Source organism: Carassius auratus, chromosome 48, assembly GCF_003368295.1.
Source record: "Carassius auratus strain Wakin chromosome 48, ASM336829v1, whole genome shotgun sequence".
In the NCBI taxonomy this organism is placed as follows: domain Eukaryota; kingdom Metazoa; phylum Chordata; class Actinopteri; order Cypriniformes; family Cyprinidae; genus Carassius; species Carassius auratus.
Window position 1 is genome coordinate 8,075,552 of NC_039290.1, and position 25,539 is coordinate 8,101,090.

A 25,539-nucleotide genomic window follows, 5' to 3' on the forward strand; every position below is an offset into this window, starting at 1 on the left:
TCTTAAAGTGACAGCACTTTCTTAATATTAAATGCAGTTTTATAACAAGGTTCGGGAGGAGCACGTCAGATACTTAGCCTAATTAACACAGGTGGAGCCACTTAATATAATCAACCTTAGGGTATAAATACAGCTGAATTAGCCTACCTGTCTCCATTGATGGTTTGTCAGCATCCCCCCTCCATCCCCATCTCCTCCACTAGAGTTAATTTTACACTTTTACATATACGGGGGGGTACTCTAGGTTCGGGCCATTCCCGAGCTCGGAGCCCCTTCCCCGGACAGCACGCCAAATATGCACTATAATACTTCAGCTAATTATATGTAAGTGTGAACTCGTGAATCAAACGGCAACAACTAAGAAACCACTCAGCTTTAACTTTAATAAAGATTAGTCTTTAATTTATACTGTAAAATATGCAATGCAGTTTTGCATTTAATTACTTTATTAAAATGTCTGAATCTAAAAACTAATGTTAGACCTACCTTAAAAAAACAACAAATGAAAATCACTGTTTATTTTATTTCTATCTTTAATCTATTGTATTTATTTCTGCTGTTGCTTGTAGTTGGATAGATTATTCTTATTTTATTTATTTTTATTTGACAGTTTCGTTTTTCCTTAATATTGCACATACCGAACCATACCGAAACCATGAATCTAAAACTGTGATAGAAACCGAACTGTGAACAAGTTGAACCATTCCACCCCTAATTGGAAATAATTCGCTTGCTGAAGAGCAGGTGACCCAGTTTGATGGTTTTCTGCATACTTTCCTCTGACAACATTTTGGATTTTAATATGTTTTCTTCATTCATATTCATTATGCTGGTTATGCATTGACTAACATTCTTGCAGATCAGTGTATTTATTCTTGCACAACATCTTAAATCTTGGTGCCCTGCAGAAAGTCACTCAACATTTAATGTTATTAAATATTTTGGATATTTAAAAATGCATCTTTACAACCTTAAATGCATTAGTAGATTTTCTCCTAAAATAAACACACAATGACCATATATATAATACATATTATGTATGTTGCATTTATCATTTTTAATCTATTATTTATGTATAATTTTAATGTCCAAACTCTTTATATATATACATACACACACACACACACACACAGGTGTGTCTCAATAAATTAGAATGTCGTGGAAAAGTTCATTTCATTAATTCAATTCAAATTGTGAAACTGGTGTATTCAATAAATTCAGTGCACACAGACTGAAGTAGTTTAAGTTTTTGGTTCTTTTAATTGTGATGATTTTGCCACACATTTAAAGGGGGGGGGGGGGTGAAATGCTCGTTTTCACTCAATATCCTGTTAATCTTGAGTACCTATAGAGTAGTACTGCATCCTTCATAACTCCAAATTTTTTTTAGTTTTATTATATTCATAAGAGAAAGATAGTCTGTACCGATTTTTCCTGGAAAAACACGACCGGCTGGAGGCGTGACGTGTGGGCGGAGCTAAAGAATCACGAGCGCGAGTAGGCTTTTGCGTTGAGAGCGTCTGGAAGCTGTGACATTACCGTGAGGAAAAAAACATCCAAAACAAACCATGGCTAACAGTCAGATTCAGCGTATATTTATGATCCACAATCAGATCCAGAGGCTGAAATTTAACAAGAGCAGCATCAGCAACGACGTCTCTATGTGGTATGTACTGAAACTGTATATATTTGCTTAGCGGTTTTGGAAAATGACTAAGTTCTACTTTATGTCGTCTTTTTTTTTTTTTAAGCTGTACATGTGGAAAGTACAGTTTGATGACAACATCGCATGTTGTTTACTTGATGTGCTTACGTGCCGATAGGTAAGTTAACAACACAGAGATATTTGAAGCAGTTTTACTCACCAGCTTTCTTTGACAGTGGCCTTCAGCTCATCTGCATTTTTTGGCAGATGACATTACACCCGAAATCATCACAGACTGTGGAAACTTAACACTGGACTTCAAGTAACTTGGGCTATGAGCTTCTCCACCCTTCCTCCAGACTCTAAAAACAAATGAAATACAAACCTTGCTCTCATCTGAAAAGAGGACTTTGGACCACTGGCAACAGTCCAGTTCTTCTCCTCCTCCTTAGCCCAGGTAAGACGCCTCTGACATTGTCTGTGGTTCAGGAGTGGCTTAACAAGAGGAATACGACAACTGTAGTCAAATTCATTGACAAATCTGTGTGTGGTGGCTCTTGATGCCTTGACTCCAGCCTCAGTCCATTCCTTTTGAAGTTCAATAAAATTCTTGAATCGATTTTGCTTGACAATCCTCATAAGGCTGCGGTTCTCTCAGTTGGTTGTGCATCTTTTTCTTCCACACAACTTTCTGTTATCATGCTTGGATACAGCACTCTGTGAACAGCAAGCTTCTTTGGCAATGAATGTTTTTGAAGGGTGTCAATGATTGTCCTCTGGACAGCTGTCAGATCAGCAGTCTTCCTGTGTGTGTATGAATAATTATGTGTATATATATATATATATATATATATATATATATATATATATATATATATATATATATATATATATATATATATGTGTATATTACATTAATATATAAAACATACTTTTTTACTTTATTTTTAATATTTATATTATAATAATTTATAAATACTACATATATATATATACATATATATATATATATATATATATATATATATATATATATATATATATATATATATATATACACATAATTATTCATACACACATATACACATATATATATGACCATTTGTTAAAAAAAGCAACAAAATGTATTAAAGTTTTTAATAATTGCAGTCCCTATTTCTACCATTTTTCTAAAGGAAGCCAGACGCATACTATATCTATTATTTATATAGAATTGTAATATGCACAATGTTAATATTCTTTGTAATATATAAATTACATGAAATTATAATACATTGTTTTATTTTTAAGTAAAATAAATTTCAGTTGAAAAAGCAACAACTATTCATTAATGTTTTTAAAAATGTCTGTCCCTGTTTTTACCCTATTTGTGAAAGGTGTCCGATGCACACATGAGAGATGGAGAGACAGTGAGAAAGAGACTGATATGCCTGAGATCTGCTCATCTTCAACACCTCTCCTCCACAGGTGGCTATCTGATACTAGTTTCTCTTGCTTGCTGATTTTGGCTTGTAGCTTTTGTCCTAATATACCCTTTACAGACTTTTCAGAAAAAGAGAGAAAGATCCCTGACAGGTCCAGAAGCTTCCCATGCACGGCGTGGCTGCTGTTTCCCAGCCTTACAACAACATCTCAGCGAGTGTATGCAAACAAGACCTCTACACTCAGCTCCATCATTTCATATCATAACTATTTTCTTTTTGATGGGGAATGTGCTTCGCCCTCCCCTGACGCTCAGACCCACTGGAAACCATGCGCGCACACACATTTTACAAAACATTTGGCAGTGTTGTTTAAAATATGTTACAAAGAAAAACCCTGTTAAAACTGCAAACAGCACGTATTTCATCTTGTCACTTGGCACTGCACGAAAACAATTGACAGATAAAGGCTGAACTGACAGTGTGACATCATTCAACAATCCTTCAATCTGTATATCTGCTGGATTATAACTCAGAGTCTTACAAAAGACTCCTTTGACACGTAATCAGTCATAACTGTTATTCCATGTCATATGACAATTTCATAATGCATGTAAATAATCAGCAGGATCACGCATGCCTTTCACAAATACTTTAAACACCTATGTAACTAAAACACCTGAGTCCCCGGGGAACCACGCCTATAGGCACTTTGCACGGAGTTTAAATCCATCTGTAAATAAGACTAAGGGCTCAACTTGTAAAAAAAAAATAATAATACAAAAATACATGCGTGCGTTATCATGTGATGTAGATGTTGCTGTTTATTTAGACAGGTTGTATTTACATTTTTGTTTTGAAATATATCCTCAATACAGTTTTATTAGGAAGCTCATTTCTGCCATGAAATAAAATATTAAAAAGGTAATTTTAAAGGGGGGGTGAAATGCTCGTTTTCACTCAATATCTTGTTAATCTTGAGTACCTATAGAGTAGTACTGCATCCTTCATAACTCCAAAAAGTCTTTAGTTTTATTATATTCATAAGAGAAAGATAGTCTGTACCGATTTTTCCCGGAAAAACACGAGTGGCTGGAGGCGTGACGTGTGGGCGGAGCTAAAGAATCACGAGCGCCAGTAGGCTTTTGGGTTGAGCGCGTCTGGAAGCTGTGACATTACCGTGAGGAAAAAAACCAACCAAAACAAACCACGACTAACAGTCAGATTCAGCGTATATTTATGATCCAGAATCAGATCCAGAGGCTGAAATTGAACAAGAGCAGCATCAGCAATCAGTCTCTATGTGGTATGTACTGAAACTGTATATATTTGCTTAGCGGTTTTGGAAAATGACCAAGTTCCACTTTGTCGTCTTTTTTTTTTTTTTAAGCTGTACATGTGGAAAGTGCAGTTTGATGACAACATCGCATGTTGTTTACTTGATGTGCTTACGCGCGGATAGCTAAGTTAACAACACAGAGATATTTGAAGCAGTTTTACTCACCGCATGCGGATCCAACACACGATCGTGACCCTTTTTCGTTGGGACTGCATTATCCTTAAGAAATAAACGATGTGCAAAGCCGGCGTCAAACTGGGCCTTGTTTGTAAAACAAGCATCTTCGAAATGCAGGGGAACAAACACAAACAGTTGCACAACTCCGTTGATGCTCTGTAAAAATAAACTCCATCCACTGGTCCCTTAATGCTGTTTCTCTTTTGGTAATCTGTGCAGGGTTGTCTTGCCCTGGCAACCAAAAACACACTCCTTTTGTGACATTTCGCGACGCTCTCGCTCTGATCAGTGAAGTCTGTTGTGCTCTCAGTGCTCTGCTATACGTGAGCGCGCTCTTCCGGCAGACGCGCCCTCAGGATCCATATAAGGAAATTCCGCTCCATCTAACGTCACACAGAGCCATACTCGAAAAAAACTTTCCGAAACTTGTGACAAACTGGAAGGAGCATTTTTGGAACAGATATACTCCTTCAAACGTACAACTTAATTTTTGAAACTTTGTCCATATTTAGCATGGGAATCCAACTCTTTAACAGTGAAAAAAACTCAGTATGCATGAAATAGCATTTCACCTCCCCTTTAACTTTTTATCTAAAAATAGCATTTTTAAATGAAAAATGTGCACAATACATTACTTTTGAATGCATTATTGATGTTGTGCATAACAATGCAATTAATTGTGATTAATCACAGACAATCATAGATTAATCGCGATTTTTTTTTTTTTTTTTGCGTTTTGATCTTAAAATTCTGACCTTTTCCCTCTAATTCTGACAGGAAATGGGCTTACATATTTGATTCTATTATTAACAGTGTAAAGGTTATTATAGAAGCAATCAAATGCAATGAAATGGAATAATCCATTTTGTTCAAAGGAAATGTATTTTTTGACGCCAGTGTATTGGTCACAAAAAGGCTTGCATTGGTGAGATAAACAAATTAGCAAACAAAAACCCAAACATCTTCACCGGCATCCATTTAACCTAAACATAGCATAATTTGTCTTGTAAAAGAGCTTCCAAGAGGTATAGGGCTAAGTGAATAAAGCCCAAAATAAAAAGCAGATTGTCAAGAGTGTCTGCCAGGCTAACTCTGCCCATTGTCTACATGCAGTGGTTTCCTTGGAGGAAAGGAAAGTAAAATATAGGAAGGATAGCTTGTCATATATTTGTTACTTTAAAATATCAACCATTAAAAAAAGAAAAGAAATGTATGTCAACTTTATCAACAGAGCTGTGTATATTGCAGATATATCTATGGACTTCACAAAGAAGTTCAGCCAACATGAAATAAAAGAACACACACACACACACACACACATATATATATATATATATATATATATATATATATATATGGACTTAACAGAATCCCAAGTGGTCACAAAAGAGAGAGAGAGAAAAAAAACTTCAGCATCCAGATTCTAGCAGAAGAAGCTGTTGTCTATTTCAGAGCCGAGAGGACAAATGAAGATAAACAGACAAACCAGATGGGCAGTCTGAGAAAGACTAGCAGATGCAATGAAGAGAAAACTCCTACGGTGAATGTCTCTGTTATTAGATTGAACACTTTTCATCGACAAAGCCTTATTCCATCTGCTATGATGAAATTTGGAAATTTCAGATTAAGAAAAAAAGAAACGTTTGGCACACTGCAATGCAAACAAACTTATGCAAAATAGAAACAATAGATTTTTTTTTAACTGGTTTAACACAAATGGAGAAAAAAAGAGAAAAGTGCTGAAAAAGTTAGGAAAAATTCAGCACTCATGATGCACTGGACTCGATCAGACTATCCATGAGTGAGAATACAAAAATCCAGTAGTCTTCACAAAAGCCACATATTACATTATTTGACAAACTTTTGCTGACTAATAAACAGGATCTTGGTGCAGGTAACATTGAAAAACTATACACATCGTTCATTTTTTATTTCTGCAACCAACACTGTAACAATACAAAGCTGGTTGAAAATCAGCAAGCTTGCCCTTTAAGATGAACTATTTTCTCTTGCTTTGTTTGCTTAAAGTTAAATCTATTCTGAGGAGGCCTGGTGTTTGCTCTTCAAAACATTTCAATGATTGATGGGGTAATCCTTTGAGTGGCATGTTTGAATTATACAAATTTACAGATATTTACAGTTCTCTCAAGTTTAATCTTTTATTTATTTTTTAGTGCAGGTCAAGAAGAGTTGAGAACAAAATTATATAAAGGAGGCATAGTTTCAATCAATTCCTGTTCCTAAGATACTAATTGGGACTGTATCTAAAATTTCTAAATAAAGTTTCTAACAGCATCCCTTCGGCAGCTTAAGGGAACCGTTCACCCCAAAATAGTAAATGAATAGATTTTTTTTAAATGATACAATCTTACAATTATTTAAGATTTATTTACTATTTCCAAATAATAATTACTAAATTGTACATTTATAAAAGTATTTATTTAACTGTAATTTATCGTATAGCATATCAAGTAATATAAATTGCAATGTAACAGTAACATATTACTATGAAAGTTTGACTCCTAACCCTAAGGTTGTGGGTTCAAGTCTTGGGCAGGCAATACAGCGACTGAGGTGCCCTTGAGCAAGGCAACGAACCCCCAACTGCTCCCCGGCCGCAGCATAAATGGCTGCCCACTGCTCCGGGTGTGTGTGTTCACAGTGTGTGTGTGTGTGTCTGTACACTGCTGTGTGTGTGCACTTTGGATGGGTTAAATGCAGAGCACAAATTCTGAGTATGGGTCACCATACTTGGCTGTATGTCATGTCATTTTCACTTTTCAGAATTTGCTCGTTATGCTTGTTGTTAGTTATGTTGTTTGCAATGCAAAGTTATGTGCATTTAAGTGTTTAACCCAACTTATAATTTCTACTGTAATTCACAAATATAGTTTGCGAATGAACATGTTTTAACCTGGCACATTAAAACCTCAAACAAATTGTTAGATTTTGTTGCATGAACTGCTTTTATGCTGATTTTTGGAGCTTGGCATCCTCTGGTTACTTTATAATGCTATGTAAAGCAGCATCAGCAATCTGCTAAATATATCTTTTTGTTGTTTCACATCATATATAGGGTCCCACAGGTTTAGAACGACATGGGGGAAAGTAAATGAAGACTTAAGTAAATGAGGACAAATGCATTTGATTTATGAGTGAACTATGTTTTAAATGTCTTTTTGAATGGAATGAACCTATAAAATCTTTCAGATACCAGGCTAGATCTTCAACCACTAAGCTGACCGATATTCTAGGTTTCAGTGTACAAAAAAAAGGGTTTTATGATATCTGTAGTGTAATCGCTTTATACCATCAGGTATACCTGCCTTTACGAGCACTTCACTGATAAGATAACCACACACATTAAGCTGTTTCCATGTAAACATTCCCAAACAGCAGAAGACAAAGTTTTTAACTGGATAATGTTATGTTGTTATAAAAAGCACACCAATTCAGAGACCTCAAGCAAACAGGACCCTCCTCGTGTTTTCCTAAACGTGTTCTCCTCAGTGTCCAGGTTTAATTTTGCTCAAGACTGTGAACCCTTATGGTGTTAGGTGTTGGTCTAATTGACTTCGAGGGGCCCTAGACAGCTGCCTACCTTTGCCTAACGCTGACACTGAGTCCGCCCATGCAGATCACCATTCGTGTCCGGGATGGGAGCCAGATTGCTAAATGTTCTCTTTTGCTTTGAGGGAGTGGTATGAACGAAAGCAAACACAAACTAATCCGAACTCACTCTTTTCTCCTGTTTGTTTCCCTGTTGGGCTCACTGTTTCTCTTGTACTATCATTACCATTACGCAGAATAATTACATCAGCTGCAGCCACTTCCAGGCATCGATCTGTAACTCGAATCAATCCTCTGGAGGCACAAGGGGATGAAATGGTGATCTATGGTGGAGTGTGAGGGGAAAAACCTGACTTTCAGGCACCATAGGAGTTCCAGTCTGTAGAATGGTCGGACAGTTCCTGGTATAGCTGCATCTCTTCCTGCAAGCGCAGCTTTCTAAGTGCTCTAATGAGATAGTGGACAAGAAAAAAAGGTCCATGGGATGCTGCATGTGACAAACGGGAATATGAAGATGTGCGGCGTATGTGTAACGAGTTTATAATTAAAGACACGGCGATGTAAGGCCTCAAGGGACGACTGCTTCCGTCCGAGAGCCTCAATAAATTGGCGAGAATCGACGGCGAATGTTTTGAGGCGTTGAAGACGCGAGCGCTCATTGTCCTCAGGAGCTTTGACTGGAGTTTTCTCAAGTCTCGGAGACGTAAGGAAGTCTGACCATTCCAACTTCCCACGCTTGAGCACATTAAAGGACGATTCGTTTTAAAGGATAGCGCGCTCTCTCTCTTTCGTGGCGCGTTCTGCGAGCCTCGCGTGGGTTAAATAGACAACGGACGTTCAGTCGCCTCAGGTTGTGTCGACTGAGGGAAAGAAACGCGGCGTCCTCAGGTAGGTTCACTAGAGGCATTTATGACCTATGAAGATCCTTTTTTATTTTATTTTTTATTTTACTCCTAACTTTATAAGATTTTTCAGCGGGAACTGTTTTCTTTATATAAAAAGTGGATTGTATATTAGCAGATAATCAGTGCGCTTCTATGGGATGTGATGCTTAGTTTAGTTTTGCAGATTAACCAGTTAACTGATCTACAATACGAGTCAAAGTTTGGACGGTCACAACTGAATTTAGATTTCCCGTTCATGATTAAGTTCACCGCACAACCAACATTAATGATGTGATCATTTATATAGAATATATTGTTTATTTCTCAATACAACTCCAAGGAAACATAATTATAAAATCCATGTCCATCTCAGATTATTTTGTCTTGGAAGAATTTTATTGGGTTCATATTGAGACTTTTGATTGTAGGTGTGGGTGTCTTTGCAAATGTGAGCACAGTTGAAAACATTGTTATAATCTGTAACTGAGAGACACGTGCGCTCTTCATGGGCTTCAAACTAGTTTCTGAGGAGCAGGACACTTTCGTCTTTCGTTTGCTCTTCATTGTGTTACTGCTGTCGAGGAGAAATAGACTTATGGACTAATATAAAATGTGCTTACTTATCAATATATAAAGCTTAGCTACGTTTTAACTGGTTTATTTTTAAACGAGTTGGAGCACGTTAGCGAAGGAAAATCAGTCAACAAGTGTTGAGCATACATGTGATGTCATTCAGTGGTGTTCGAAAGCACCACAGCATTTAATGAAGAAAATACGTGGTGAGTTTACGGTTTGAATAGATTTGATGACTTACTATTACAGTAAAAACGAACGAGTAGGTGTGTCCATGCTGTCTGGTAGTGAAAGTGTTAATAGCACTTCTTTCTTTTCTTTTCTTAAGAAATCGTAAAAGCTTCCAAAGTTTATTTTTAACATAAAGTGGACTTTTGCATCTTATAACCCTGTGACTTCTTCACCAGACTGCGTGATCCAGGACTTGGGCAGTGCGGGACTTGCGCGCACTCTGGTCGCGGGAGCGATGCGCGCGCTGCGGGCTCCGGTTCTAGTAATGGGGCTCGTCATGATTATCTGCACTACTGCACAAAGCGACGCCAGCGTGAACAAGGTCGAGAAAACGTTCAGACGGATAATGGACATCATGAGACTGGCGGAAAACAGCGTTGACGACGCGAGCGCGCAAAAGAAAGAGAGCGCGCCTAAGGACACTCATCGTCTCAAAACGGAAACCGGGGAAACTATTTTAAGTAAGCAGAGCATTAAATGGACATAAAAATTTAGGAATGTTAATACACTGGATAGCAAAACGTGGCAAATTACATTAATTGGAAAGTTAATTAAAAATGTAACTGAAATAAGCACAAAACTATTTTTAAGCCAAATGTAAAAAAAAAAAAGAAAGAAAAGTTTTTAAAGGCTAAAACGTTAAGTTAAGCCAAAATGTCTCTTTCTAGTCGTGAAACGTCCATTTTCCTACTGAGAAACTGACTTCATGCATCACCTTAAAACCATATAAAAGTCATCGTAAAATGATTTATAAAAGTGAGGCTAGTCAAGAGAAAAGCTCTTGCATCATTTGATGCCACTTGATGCAATTAAAGTCTATGTGCCTTCTTTCTCTTTGACCTATATTTAAGAGGAATGTGACTTACCCACTAGGGCACCAGTCAAAGTCTTAACTCTCAAAGCATTAGGTGAAATAGTTTTGCATTGCACCTGTTGTGTTCCAAGTCAGACACATGTTATTGGTGGTCAGCAATTCCCAATTAGGTCACTAGAATAGTTACAATATTAGCGTAAGTGATCATAATGTTAATAGAAAGCTTGTTTTTCGGTCTAAACCTCTTAGTCGGAGCATGTTCATTGCTGAGGAATGTTGAGCTGAGTGATTAGTCAGTGCTTCAGAATCATCCCTCTTGAAGCATCGGTGGATATCCAGGATTTGACCTTTGAATGTTTCTTTCTTTTCACAGAAATCTTTCCCAGAGACCTCCGAAACAAAGAGAAGGTTATCAAAATCTTAACAGGTAGATAGAGACTCAAGAGTTTTCTGTGACCTTGAAACCAAAAGGGTGTTTGAGAATTTTAACCTGGCTGTTTTCCGTCCACCAGGTCCTCTTTATTTCAGTCCAAAATGCAGGAAGTACGTCTACAGGCTTTATCATAACACCAGAGACTGCACCATCCCTGCATGTGAGTAAAGTCATGCATTCCTATCTCTTCAGACCCCACCAACAGATCACATCTCTGCCCACATGCATCACGACCCTCTACAAACTCTTTATATTCATGACAGTCTCATGTCGGCTAGGTGCCCATGATTTACCCCTGCACATGGAGTTTTAACACAGAAACAGTATAGGCTACACATTCAGGATTCATCCAGCTGATTATCCAACTCATCCAGCTTTACTCCTATCCTCAGACTACAGAAGGTGTGCAAGACTCTTGGTGCGACTGGCAGAGAGTCCGAGATGTCAAGAGGGTTAACTGTACCAGGTAAGACACTTTTTAAAACACTTTTATTTATTTTTTGAATGTAGGTAATCCAACAAGAAATGGGAGAAGACCAGAAGAAAGGAATATGCAGGAATCCCATGGCCCTAGAAAAATCATTAAAATGAATAAGATTGCAAAAATATATGACATTTCTAAAATCAAATTTTTTATATATATATATATATGTTATAATATATATATATATATATATGTGTGTGTGTGTGTGTGTGTGTGTATATATATATATATATATATATATATATATATATATATATATAATATAATCTTTACATATTGTACAAGTGATTTAAAAAAAAAAAATATATATATATACATATATATATATATATATATATATATATATAAAATATATATATATACACACTAATTTTAAAAAGTATATATATATATATATATATATATATATATATATATATATATATATATATATATATATATATATATATATGCACTGCGCTCCTTATAACTACAGTGTGTGTAAATTAAAAAATCTAGATTGGATTAGAACTTATGAAAAATGTCCAAAACTGGATATGACGCCAAGAAGGATATTTAATATTTAGATGTTGTACACAAGATTCAGAGGACACATTTACTCTAAGCTTTTTTTGACAACACATATTCCAGGATTAGATAACTTATCCAAGCTATTACAGATAAACCTGTGTGTTTTAGCAATTAGGATGTGATTTAAGCAGGTAAACAACCTTAAGTCATTGCTTTAAGGTTTTTTTTCTTCTCCCAAAGACAACTTCAGAGAAGTACATGTAACAAAACCTGTCTCCCAATTTCTCACAGAGGGAAAAAATTCAGATGCATCCAAGTGCACACATGTATGTGAACACAGCCAAGTCTGAAACAGAACTAAATTTATCTTCCTTTATCAAGCAGGTTGAAGCCAAACCAGAATGACCCAAGTAAAAAAAAAAAAACAGCAGTCAAAGTGCCTTTGGACAAGAGAAGAGAATTTAAACCAACACGCAACATTCCAGATAATCAGCACAACGCGTCCAGAACACTGCTCTGCCTCTCTGGAGAATAGATGTGGGAAACTATTGACAGAGCAGTAAACGGACACGGAATAATGGGATGCACTTGCCCAAGGATGGTCTGATGGACTCAACATAGAGCCAATGTTAAAACACAGGACGACAGAGAAACAAAACAGAAAACGCTTTTGGCGTAGTGCGTTCTGCATCTGTCTGCCAAAAAAAAAATCATTTCATCATGAAAAAGGGATTGCCATGTTTTGATATCAGATTATCGAGACCCGTCAGTCAGTGCTGATGTTTTGTTCGACATGCCTTGATGGGGTTACAATTCAGAGCCGTGATGACAAATCGAGTTAGTTCGCTGAAACGAGAGAGCTTTGCTTTTCTCTGTGCTCGAACTGAAAATCAGTTAATTGCATGAAAGTTTCCTTTTGCTTTTGTTTGCCAGCAGACAGGTAGATTTTTGCAGTATATCTGTGACCAAAAGCTTTTTGTTTTCATGTGAGACTATGAGTGTGCGACCGTGGAATATATTCAGTATATTTTGATATGTAAATGTTGTACAAATGAGACTTTAAAATCCCTATAACAAACATAAGCGTCTGACGTATGATGGGATATGTATATTTAAAAGAAAATATATTTAAATAAATTATGATTGTTTAAACACTGTGGTCTTTAATGTGGTAAAATACACCAAAGAATGTAAAGGTTAATCTTCTGCAGCCTAAAACAGTCTCGATCTAGTTTAACAGCTTATCTTGGCATCAGAAAATATATATATTTTTAAGGAAGTTCAAGATCTCTCATCACTCCTGGTGGATGCTCTGGATGGTTCAGAGATATTGATTTTTTTTGTGACCACACCAAAGTTAACAGTCAACTTCTGTTAATAAATAAACATCTTAGTAATGGGGGAAAAATCTAAAGATATTCCCAAAAGATGAAGTGGATGAATGAGAGGAAAGGGAAAGTAATCAGAACTGGAACAACAACAGTCATATTCAAAGAAATTAGCAGAAAAAAAAAAACCTGCAAAAAAACTTATTTCAGCATTTTCATTTTCATTTATTTTGGTGAATTTACTCTCTTCAGAGGATATGGTCAACAAAAGCAGTTTGCAGCTTTTCAAACAACCTTACTAAAGACATTACAACTTATTTTACATTTAAAGACAAAGTGCTTCTCTATACACTGCGATAATAGTTTTGTGTGTTTTGCGTAAGACACTTGATCAATATTTCAATCAGTTATTATTTAAGTCCGAGCAGCTCATGATGAGGTGTCGCAGGTTTCAGGAGATGGTCAGTATGTGTGTGTGTGTTATGAGTGCTGCTCCAGGAAGGCTTTGCAGCACCTCACACATTGTTCATACACCGTCTCAAAGTCTTTATCACTCCCCTGCAGGCAAAAACAAACAAACCATTAAAATGTAACCGTAAAAAGAAATTAATCAGCCAAGCATAGCAGCAACAGACACGTGAACTTAAGAATGATCAAAAGACAGTAGAGCCGAAATCTTTTGGTAATAGATTCAAAGTAGCTCTAATTTACAGCCTTACCTTTTTTCTAGAATGCTTATGCCTTAGCATTACTGGACCAAAACAATCCTTTTTTTCTTTTTTTTTGCCTAATTTGAGCTAAAGAATCAACAGCAACACCAAAAAACTCAAATCAGTTATTTTAAATGCTACAAGTGAATTTAGGCATCAAACACACATTTTTGTTGTTGTAGTATTTACTATAATACATTCTGAGGTAGAAAGACTGAATTACTCTTTCCTTGTAAAATGTCTCCAATAGTTGTTTTATTTGCAATTAAAAAGGTATAGATTTACATTGTCTGAAAGAGGATGAGTCTGAAAAAGGATTGGTGTACAGATTAACTTAAAAGGGGTCATATGATACGATTTCAAGTTTTTCTTTCTCTTTGGAGTGTTATAAGCTGTTCGCGAATAGATAAGATCCCTAAAGTTGCAAAGACTAAAGTCTCAAACCCAAAGAAATATTGTTAATAAGTTTAGACTCATCCACGCTCTCCTAAAAGGCCCGGACAAGTGTATGTCACAATGTGGGAAGATTTGCATAACGCCGGCCAAATATTCACGCAAAGAAAGAAGGCTAACTTTCAGTCCCTACAGAGAAATGCGATTATGCGATCGCCTGATTTAATCAGCCAAAGGCCGCATATTTATGGGGGGTCACAGTTTTTTCAAATACGCTGCTGTTTTGCCTCATAAATTGCCGATTTCAGAAAGCAAAATATGCGGGGCTAGCATGATTTCATAATCCCTGTATTTTCGTTGCAAAAAACTCACATATATATTAGCAGAAAGTTGAAAAATGTTGCGTTACTTCACACAAGTAAAGCGCCATAATCCCCCTATTGCCATGGGAACTTTATGAAGTGACGTAATTACGTGACCTGAACATCATCTGCAAACCCCGCGGTGAAACCAGGGTGAAACTTATTTGGCAACAAAAAAATTTTTTTAGCAGCATCATATGACCCCTTTAAGTCAGTATTATATGATGTTAAAGGTAAATCTAAATCTTAAAGTAGACTGCCATAAACTGCAATATGGAAGAATAAAAATAAGACAGAGCACACTAAAAATATAATAAAGGCTTTGCACAAGTGTTATTTTAACATTATTTATTTACAGTCCTATTCTGAAGTAGCTTTTATTTTTTATATGTTCAGCTACCATTTTAATTTACATTTACGTGCTTTTCCCATTTTATTTTTGAAATGTCTGTTTAGCTTTATCTTATCTCCATTTTAGTAATTTTACTTCTTCAACTTCTCATCTTATTTGCCAAGGCAACATTTCTCATTTGGTTTATGTTTTATTTTATTTCAGTTATCAAAATCAATGTTTAATGGTTTAATTTTTGTTAACAATAACTGCTAACCTTCAGGCTCTTCTATTAGCTCAGCTTGTGAAGTTCAAATGCTAAAATAGCCATGGATCTCCTCTTTGGACACACAATGTACCATCACCACCATCAAAAGAAACTGCACTCCACACTTGAGGACCACACTTCCTCTTACACTTGAGTCTTGGGGGACTAAACAGGAAATCTCAGCTATCTCAAGAGTGATCATCACCACAAGAGCATCTGGTTGGCGAACTGTCCGACGAAGAGGCCAGTTTCCTATTCTGTCATGGTTGAAAGGCCTACCTAACCTACTTCAGCCAGCTGGCTGCCAGCCATGAAGAAACACACGAGGGAAACATCCAACGTGACACCTTCCAGGATTATCATAGTGTGACTGTGACAACTGTGCTGGAAGCCTTCAGCCTAGCGAAACATCTTCAAAATGTGCCCTGAAACAGACCTTAGACATCCTCTCACTGAAAAACGATTTTGATGATCTTCACAGATGTGTCTTGGAGAGCTGGTGGTGTGAGAGGAATGACCTGATATCAGGCCCATCAGGTTCTTTCCAGTTTCTATTTCTCAACACACTCGCCCGTCACTCCCCATCATCTCTCAGAACTGACAATGCTTCCCTCCAAACGTCATTTTGTGGTTTTATATGTTGGCTAAATCAACTGTTCTGTCATAACTGAGTGTTTGTGACACTAAACCCCTCTGTTTAAACACTAAATAATAAGCTTACATTGGCTTCACATTTACAAACGTAGAAAAACCACAGATTCATCCAGAGTTTTTGACCTACTTGTAGAAGGTGCATCCAAAAATGACAATTTTGGCATCATTTATTCACCTTGATGTTCCAAACCCATGACTGTCCTCCATGAAATGCAAAAGGAAATGTACTGAATAATGTGGACGTCCTTTTCCATGCAATAACTATAGAAGGAGGGGTAAAGCTAGGGCTATGCAATATGGCAAAAAATAAATCTAGATTTATTCGGAATGCTTGAAGGACTAAAGATTTCGATTTATTAATATTATTCTATATATTTATATGATTTCATTAATTTCATCAAATTTAACTGGACTGCATTTAATGCATCTACAATATTTTCTCGCTGATACACCCCCAATTCAGAAATGAGTGGGGCTTAAATAAAGTTCCCCACTCATAATTACATCTTTGTGGTGCCACTCATGTGCTGACCTTTCAGAAATCACTTGAACACATTGTGATCTGGTTCTACATTTCAGCTTGTTGTGTTGAAGCACTAGATTAGCAGGGCATATCGACTTAAGACTCATACCGACTACTTTGATGATTTGGTGGTGGTGGTGGTGGTGGTGGGGGGGTCCTCTGGGAGGTTTGAAAGCCCAATTCAATGTAACTGCATGGACAAGACAGAACCGTTCTCTAAACGAATCCTCTTTTTGTCTAGAAAGCTAGTCATAAAGGCTTTATTGACAGGAGTAACCCTACTAGCATGCGCTACTAGCATGAAAATGCAAAAAGAAACGACCACTGGTGAAATAAACGTCCTGCCCACAAACTCGCACCACTGGTCGAGTCAATGCTGTTTGTCGAAATCATACTAGTCAGGATTGCTCCAGTGTTTGAGAAAACCAACCTTACCTACAGTTGCCACATTAAGCTTGGATAGCAGTATTTCAACATCCAAATAAGTAATATCCAAAATGTGAAAAAAAAAAGAATCATTATGAATCATACAAGAATAAATGTTAAGAGGGAGTGATTGCTGTGGGAAAAAAAAAGAAAAAAAAAAAATCGAACTAATCTACTAATGTAAGGTTGATCCAAAGTGGTTCCCACACTAGTTAACAGCTGGAGTCGGACTGAGCTGGAATAGTGAGTGTCAGATGAACCCCAAGACATCATATAAATTTTATTTTGGGCTTTTTGCCACTTTGATTGAGTATTTGCCAATAAACGACCAGGGGTTGGGGCTGATCCTGCTGTGTGCATGTGTGTACACTTACATAGTACGGGTCTTGGATAATAAGCTGTTTTTCAGGATCGTAGGAGCCCAGCAGCTCAATCTTGGCTTTGCTGTTTTTCACGCTGCTTGCCTTCTTGTTCAGATCTCTGTAAAAAAAAAAAAAAAAACGCACATACATACACTTTAGATCCTGTGCAGCCAACATACTGATTCATAATCTGATTCCTATCAGTGGTGCAATCTCTGTTCTTTCAGACTAATTCGGGAACATGATTTTAGCAGCAATGAAATTTGACAGGATCAGACTTTTTTTTTGCAACAGTCTCACAGGAGCAAGACGTTGCAACACACACTTAACAGCTGAAAAATATTAATTAATTATAACACGCATAACAGTGCCTAGGTAGCGATAGCTGGTGTGACTGAGGATGTGCAAAACACCACATCTTCAAAGGATTCATGGGTTGTCTGAACACACAGATACAATACAATACTACTTTATTGGTTGAATGGTTGTAAATTGTCTTTGACCACACCATTGACATCAGACATACAGTACAGACCAAAAGTTTGGAAACATTACTATTTGTAATGTTTTTGAAAGAAGTTTCTTCTGCTCATCAAGCCTGCATTTATTTGATCAAAAATACAGACAAAACTGTAATATTGTGAAATATTATTACAACTTAAAATAATAGTTTTCTATTTGAATATACTTAAAAAAAATATTTTTTTCCTGTGATGCAAAGCTGAATTTTCAGCATCATCACTCCAGCCTTCAGTGTCACATGTAACATCCAGTAGATCACATGATCATTTAGAAATTATTCTGATTTATTATGAGTGCTGGAAACAGTTCTGCTGTCTAATATATTTGATGAATAAAAGGTTAAAAAGAACTGCATTTATTAAAAAAATATATATATATTCTAATAATATATTTTCTTTTCTATCACTTTTTATTAATTTAACACATCCTTGCTGAATAAAAGTATTAATTTTATAAAAAAAACTGACCCCAAATTACTGACCAGTAGTATATATTGTTATTACAAAATATTTATATTTTAAAAACATAGCATAATATTAAGCAGCAGAACTGTTTCCAACTTTGATAATGAATCATCATATTAGAATGATTTCTAAAGGATCATGTGATAATGATCCTAAAAATCCAGCTTTGCATCACAGAAATAAATTATAATTTTAAGTATAATAATTTTAAAAACTATTATTTTAAATTGTAATATATCACAATATTAATTTTTTTCTGTATTTTTGATCAAATAAATGCAGGCTTGATGAGCAGAAGAAGCTTCTTTCAAAAACATTAAAAATAGACATATTTCCAAACTTTTGGTCTGTACTGTACATAATATTTTAACCACACAAATATTAAAAAGACAGTGTTTTGATTCAGAGATCCAATTACTGCAGGTATTAATGAATTCTTATAGAGGTTTCTTTCTGCCCTGGAAATGAAATAATCCGCTTTCACAGATCCTCTTTTCAAACTAGAGAAAAATTGTGTGAATTTTTTTATAATATAGACAAATGGTACAGATAAATGGTAACACATTTTAAGGAGCAATTCTCACTAATAACTAGCACACATATTAATAGCATATTGGCTATTTATTACCCACTTATAAAGCACATATTAATGCCTCATTCTTCATCACCATATTTTTAAATCCCTTAATCCTACCTCATACCTAAACTTAACAACTAAACTAAAATTTTAGATTTTTAGACATTTGTTTTCAAATTTATTTTTCAAGTTAATACTGCACTTTTGAGTGTTTTATTTTACAAAGAATCCTGAAAAAAAAAAAAATTGTGCTTGTGCTGGGGGTCCGTCATCTTGACCATGAGGGGGTCTCATTAACTCTCCAGTTCAGGGATCATCCCTTCAAGGTCTGAACCTATGACCTTAACAACTAACGTCTCAGACCTTTAACCATTTACTCCTACACACGGAATGTCACAATACAGAAGGAAATACAAGAATTGATGACCTCCTGTGTATATTCTCAACCCTGATTAACCCAAGACAGACAATCATTGCTAAGTGTGACTGCGAGATGACATTGTGTCAGTTCATTGTGCTGAGCATCGGAGAAGAAAAGAGACCTAGAACCACGGAGCAAAGACAAGGAATCTAAAGAACTCCGTAATCTTCTTAATATCGCCGGATCTAGCAGGAACTTGTGACTCCAACAATATCCCCCCACATCCTGCCCCCTTTACTTCATTTTCTTACCCCAAATCAGACAGAAATAAACACCATGAGAAGCAAACGCAGTCCCACGTTTCTCAAATTCTCAGCAAAGGTCTCCTCAAAATATCCCTTTGAGGAGGATAAAACAAGCCAGAAACACATCATGGTAGAAGTCAGCGAGTCATATAGATAAGAGACGAATAGCCTTATAATATTTAATAATAAATGGATCTTGGGATAAGATTTCAAAAACGTGAATTTTAAAAGTGTAAAATAAATAAATAAACACACAGTTAAATGGTATAACCTTGATATACTCTATTACAATAAAATAATAAACTTTTCTATTTTAATAAATTTTACAATGTAATGTGATGCTGATTTGCTTCCCAAGAAACATTTCTTCTTATCAATTTTGAAAACGGTTGTGCTGCTTAATATTTTAATATTTCTTTGAGGAGTAAAAAGTTCACAAGAACACCATTTATTTGAAATAGAAATCTTTTGTATAGATGGAAAATGTGTTAACTGTCACTTTTGATCAATTTAATGTGTACCTGCTGAACAAAAGTATTCATTTCTGTGAAGGGTAGCATTTATCCATCTGTTTGGCCTTCAAAAGTTTGGGATCAGTAAGAATTGTAATGTTTTTAAAATAAATTTCTTCTGCTCGTCAAGGCTGCATTTATTTATATCAAATACAAAATAAAACAGCAACATTGTGAAATAGTATTACAATTTAAAAAGTAACGGTTTTCTATTTTAATAATACTTTAAAATATAATTGATCTCAGGTGATGCAAAGCTGAATTTTCATCATCAAGGTTGAAAACTGTTTTTTTTTTAATACAAAAAAAAAAAAATCATTGTAGAATACAAATTTTAAGGTAATGATGTTGGGGTTAAGCGAGAGTGTTTTATCTCACATAAGCACCAGAAAAAAAACTGGTTTATTGTTTTCCCAACCCAAAACACCAATTGACCCCTGCACGTACCTCAGGTTGCTTTCGTCCATGCAGAGGATGTGATCAAAAGTCATGAAGTCTTCTTTGGTGACCTAACAACAGAAAGACCGTATGAGTAACGCTTGTAACACTTCATTCACATTTCGGCCCACATTCACCCCCCCTCACCATTTTCCTCTCTAATTCTTCCTGTCTTTCACTGAAAGAGGCAAACATGCTGCCAAAAGAGCACAGCGCTGGCTTGGACAAGCACCAGGGAACATGAGCAAAGGGCCAGAGAGCGAGTAGATGTGCTGTCTTTGTCTGTTCGAACATTCACTCCCCTCACTTGAGACACAGAGTTAAGAAACGGATCAAAGCACATCTGTGGCTGCATGTAAGTGTATGCATATATTGAGCAAGAACACATGATTCATTTGGGACGTTACCGTGCAGAGCCAGTCATAATAGGAATACATGTTTCCAATTTACAAAAACAACAAAGCACAAAAACTGGACACATACGCGAAGGGGAAAAACAAGGAATGCCTGCCTGGCCACAAGGGCTTTCTTGAATAATTGGGGGCTGTTGATTTGTGTGAGGTCAACGGGACAAAGATGTCTTTAGCGTGAGCTCAGCTCTATACAGCCTCGTGTGAACCTGACCCCTAAAGGCCGAAGTAAAGCCTGCCCACATGACTGGAATATCTGACTGACGGTTGGAATATCAGGGCGGAAAGCATGGGAGTTAGGAGTTTCTCTTAGTCTGACAGTAATAGGTCAAACAATGTAAGGTGATGCAGCGGCCAACTTAACATTTGACAAGTTTCAATGAAGCTGCAATGTTATTGCATATCCCATACAGGTTGTGATTTACTTAAAAAAAAAAAATAATAATAATAATAATTATCTATATATATATATATGAATTTTGTCAAATAAGCGGTGGGTTAAAACAGGTTCATTTACTTCACGAAACAATCTTTTTAGACAAGTTGTTTATCATTATGATAATTTTTTTTTACCAAGGATGAGCAGCTGAAGTCTTGTATCAACGAGATTGAGCAAAATATTTGATTCCCATATGATTAAACATTGTAATTCAAAGGAAATGGATTTCAGAAAACCTTTAATGCGACCTCGTCAGATTTTGTGACCTTGGCATATGCATGTAGCTGTTCACATCAACGAAAAAGCTTTCTAGGAAATAAAAGTTCAGACATCACCAGAGTGAATTTGGGTAACATCAAAGTTGTTTTGTGTTTACGTACTGCAGTCACGATAATGTAACAAAAAAATATTTTTTAAAGGTAATTGCAACTTCTTACAATTTCTTTGTTTTTGTTTTTTTTATTTTGAAATTCTGAGTTTACATCTCACATTCTGACTTTAAATTTCGCAATTCAGTTTTTATTATATATATAATTGTGAAATTTTATCTCACAAATTTCACTTTTTCCCATGATTGCAAAATTGTATATACTCATATCAACAGCAACCCTGCAAAGGTGATGTTTTTAAAAACCAGTTCAGTAAATAAGTTAAGAAACCTAAGTTTTAGAGAGACCACTTTCAGTTACTTTGTCTGTTTTTTTTTCACAAACTGAACAATTTTGGCACCCACTTGACCAAACCAGTGTTTTGAATGAATGATTCAATGACTCACTCAAAAATAGAATCACTTGTCGCCACCTACTGGCGTAACTATTCACTCTGACAACTCAGGACATTAACTACAATAAAGTTTAAATAATTGTTCTAAATCTATCAGAATAAGGAAGTCCACAGCACAGCTATATGAAGGACAACACAGAGGAGACATAGCATTGGAATCACTTTCCAGCTGATGAATGATAAAAAAACATTTATAGCCAATCAGAATCCACCAACTTTAAAGTGCATAAGCAATTAAAGCGACATAACAGCAGTGCGCACTTATGATAAACAAAGTTATTGTGCATTGGTGCAGAGGGTAATATTCTTATTGTTAGTTTTCGAACAGGCTTTAAAAAAATAAAATAAAAATAAAATGCTGTTTGTTTGCGGGACAGTTGTGTTTTCTGTCCAGTAGCAGAACCAGTACGGCTTCTCTGGAAATAAGGTTTTCTCTTAAAATGATATCTTTATGATTATGTATGTGCTATAAAGGATTTGTTGAATACTACTTGGAAGCCAATTCAAAACAACAATCTCTATGGAGAATTTTCCTCAGGAAATGTACAAGAAAGATGAAAAATGGCGATGCCTGTCAATGGATGCCTGTCAGAATCCATTTATAAGCAAGAATTTAAAAATAAGGAAAAAGATAAACAAATCTAAGATGTGTGACAAAGATGAAGTGCCTTTGGCTTTAAATTGTGATTAGATGATGCTAACATAAGCTCTACTGCCAAAATTGGCTTTAGTTTTGTACAATTGACACATTATGATAAATGTGTCGTCTACTTCGCTGAAAGCTTCTTGCACTCATTCTATAACACACGTACACAAAATCCCACATCTGCAGTACCTGTCGTGCCCTGTGATCTGTCTCTATGACATGTTTCCTGAGGCAGGCCAGACCACGGGCATCAGGAGCGCTGCCAGTATTCCAATCTGAGGTGGCACCAGAGTCTATAACCCACTGTAACACACACAGAGAACACGGTTCTAGCTTTGAGTGCTAATTAGGACCCCACCGTACCTGCCGCGCCACGTGCCTCATAGACACGCCATGTCGCTTCATGCAGGCCTGGCCACGGTGATCCGGGGGGTTTCCGATCTCATAGGTGGACGTGGCGGCACTGTCTATTCTCCACTGAAGACACACACACATAAGGCATTATGATAATAACAGCAATACACATAAATATTCATTAATACACAAACTGACCTTTTGGAAGAACTATGTTACCATAAAATGCAAAGTTAAGCATTTACAATTGGACCGTGGTGGCCAAGTTCTCAAATTTGAATATTTCTGGGTGTAAACTTTGAGGCTGGAAAAAAATCTGACACCAGTTCTTTGTGTGTTTGCCTCATGAGTTTAAGGTTTTGGGTTTTATTCTCCTTTTCAAACTTTTTGAACAGCATTTTTTTAATGATTATATTTTTGTCTCTTATGCAACCTCAGAAATGAAGTCAAATGTCCAGAAGAGCAAATGTTCCTGGATACTCACAACCAAAGTGTACATGAGGTGCAAGGCTTAAAGGACCTCAAAATATTTATGAAATGCTTTTGCTCTGGAGTGCAGATGTCGTACACCTGCTATATTACTTAATTTTAACAAACTTAAAGACCAGCCAATAAATCTCATCCATAAGATGATCCATTGTCACAATCAGTTCACTAAAGCACATGCGTGATTAGTTGTGAGTCTTCGTAATCCAGGAGCACATACTGATGTATACCTCATTCAGTAAAAGAAGCGACTTACCTGGTCCACCTCCCCATTGTCTGTGGCCATTTTCCGGAAAACAGCCTCAGCGATCGGGGATCTGCAGATATTCCCTGGGCATTGAGGAAAGTGAAGAAAACATTTATTATTTTAGTAGGTAAGGATTATATATGACCTAATTATTATAACTCTGAGTAAATGCCATATGCAAAAACATATACACAACATAATTATATGCTTAAGTAAGATTTCTTATTCTTATTCAATAATGAAAATTATTAGAGATTTTTCTTTTTAGGAAAATGTGATACATTTTCCCCCAGGATTCTTCATTGAATAGAAAATGTAAAAAAAACAGGAATTGAAGGGGGTTTTTGTCCACTGTAAACATCCTTACTGTCACTTTTGATCAATTTAACACATCCTTACTGAATGAAAGCACGGTTTTCTTCATTAATAATAATAATAATAATAATAATAATAATAATAATAATAAAAATTACTGACTCCAAACTTTTGAAATGTAGTTTTTACTTGTACATTTTACACACGTACGAATATGGTTTTGATGTTTTTACGCTGAAAACAACAAAACAAAAACAATTCTAAAAACTATAGAGCATAAAAATTAGGGAAGCTGCAGCGGGAATATCAAAATGTATCAGAATGGCATTCTGAAAATAAAAACGTGGTTAGTTTGTGTTTAGCAGCATGACTCGAATGAGGCAAGTGGAAAAAGTCCAAACTAGAGAATTGACATATGGGTGATCAATAATAAAAAAAAACATATACATATAGGTTATGATACTAGTCTCTAGGGCAACTATTAACGCGATGTGGTAACTGATGCAGGACTGGATGAGATACGCGTGATTGCTAAAGTGTCAGTATGTGCGCTCAAGATGACAGCTTTCATTCACAGAATGAGGCCGATGAAACAGTGATCGTTGACTAAAACAGTAATGATAGTTTGACCGTTTTGTAATCTTGCCTTAACACACACATCAAATTAAAGGTCTGGCGGTATTTTATAAACTTCCTTACCCAAGCACACGAACAATACCGACTTTCCACTGGGAGTCGCCATATTGGTCACTATTAAAGGTCCCCGCGCCACAGCTGAGGGTTGTCCAAATTACCGCCTGTTCCAAATTCATCAAGATTAGGCAGATTGGTGGCCTACAGAAGTCCTAAAATGCAATGGTTTATGATTATTATTTTTTTCTTGTTTTCTCGTGATCTCGACATTAAATACGTTTTTTCCCCAATGATTTTTTAAAACACGTCGTGAGTCTAATGTTGCTACAGAAACGAACGCAACTTTGATGCGCATCTTGTCTTTGCTTGACTCCATTGACTCCAATGGGTCGCTGTGTCCATTTCTTTTACGGTCTATGGATATTACAGCCAATTTTGCTTTTAGTAATACGTCTAGAATAAAATTAATATAGGCTAATCAGTCACTGATAATTTTCTTCCAGAGACTACGCTAAACATTTTGTGTGTAATTAAAACTGTTAAAACAGTCAAAAGATCAATAGGGCTACCAAAAGAAAAAAAAAAAACAGGCGAAGACGCCTTTAGAAG

The 25,539-nt window shown here is 36.1% G+C and overlaps 2 protein-coding genes across 5 annotated transcripts; one reads left to right on the forward strand and one right to left on the reverse strand.

Annotated features, from left to right (window-relative positions):
• Positions 1-8,291: 8,291 nt before the first annotated feature.
• On the forward strand, positions 8,292-13,583 carry LOC113065729 (protein ALKAL-like). 3 transcript variants are annotated; one of them, XR_003279071.1, is made up of 6 exons: positions 8,292-9,040; positions 10,017-10,301; positions 11,028-11,081; positions 11,167-11,247; positions 11,480-11,553; positions 12,463-13,583. XR_003279071.1 is itself a non-coding variant. In XM_026237212.1 (6 exons), the coding sequence occupies exons 1-5, from the start codon at positions 9,800-9,802 to the stop codon at positions 11,542-11,544; spliced, it is 501 nt and encodes a 166-aa protein (XP_026092997.1). In that variant the 5' UTR covers positions 9,712-9,799; the 3' UTR covers positions 11,545-11,553; positions 12,466-13,583. The 3 variants fall into 3 exon arrangements, 2 of the variants coding, with proteins under 2 accessions (XP_026092997.1, XP_026092996.1); XM_026237212.1 differs by lacking the exon at positions 8,292-9,040 and adding an exon at positions 9,712-9,815 and having other exon boundaries at positions 12,466-13,583; XM_026237211.1 differs by lacking the exon at positions 8,292-9,040 and adding an exon at positions 9,713-9,815.
• Positions 13,584-13,613: 30 nt separating this feature from the next.
• On the reverse strand, positions 13,614-25,151 carry LOC113065730 (low molecular weight phosphotyrosine protein phosphatase-like). Of its 2 annotated transcripts, none has more exons than XM_026237214.1 (6): positions 24,997-25,151; positions 23,992-24,065; positions 23,259-23,372; positions 20,627-20,688; positions 17,451-17,556; positions 13,614-13,967 (listed from the first exon to the last, which is right to left on the reverse strand). In XM_026237214.1, the coding sequence occupies exons 1-6, from the start codon at positions 25,037-25,039 to the stop codon at positions 13,890-13,892; spliced, it is 477 nt and encodes a 158-aa protein (XP_026092999.1). In that variant the 5' UTR covers positions 25,040-25,151; the 3' UTR covers positions 13,614-13,889. The 2 variants fall into 2 exon arrangements, with proteins under 2 accessions (XP_026092999.1, XP_026092998.1); XM_026237213.1 differs by lacking the exon at positions 23,259-23,372 and adding an exon at positions 23,085-23,198 and having other exon boundaries at positions 24,997-25,148.
• Positions 25,152-25,539: the final 388 nt, after the last annotated feature.

Coding starts and splice junctions, on each gene's coding strand:
- LOC113065729 (XM_026237212.1), top strand. Junction 11,082..11,166: donor GGTTATCAAAATCTTAACAG/GTAGATAGAGAC, acceptor TCCGTCCACCAG/GTCCTCTTTATTTCAGTCCA. Junction 11,248..11,479: donor AGACTGCACCATCCCTGCAT/GTGAGTAAAGTC, acceptor TCCTATCCTCAG/ACTACAGAAGGTGTGCAAGA.
- LOC113065730 (XM_026237214.1), bottom strand. CDS start 25,039: ATGGCGACTCCCAGTGGAAAGTCGGTATTGTTCGTGTGCTTGG. Junction 24,066..24,996: donor GGTATTGTTCGTGTGCTTGG/GTAAGGAAGTTT, acceptor CTCAATGCCCAG/GGAATATCTGCAGATCCCCG. Junction 17,557..20,626: donor ATGGACGAAAGCAACCTGAG/GTACGTGCAGGG, acceptor TTTTTTTTACAG/AGATCTGAACAAGAAGGCAA.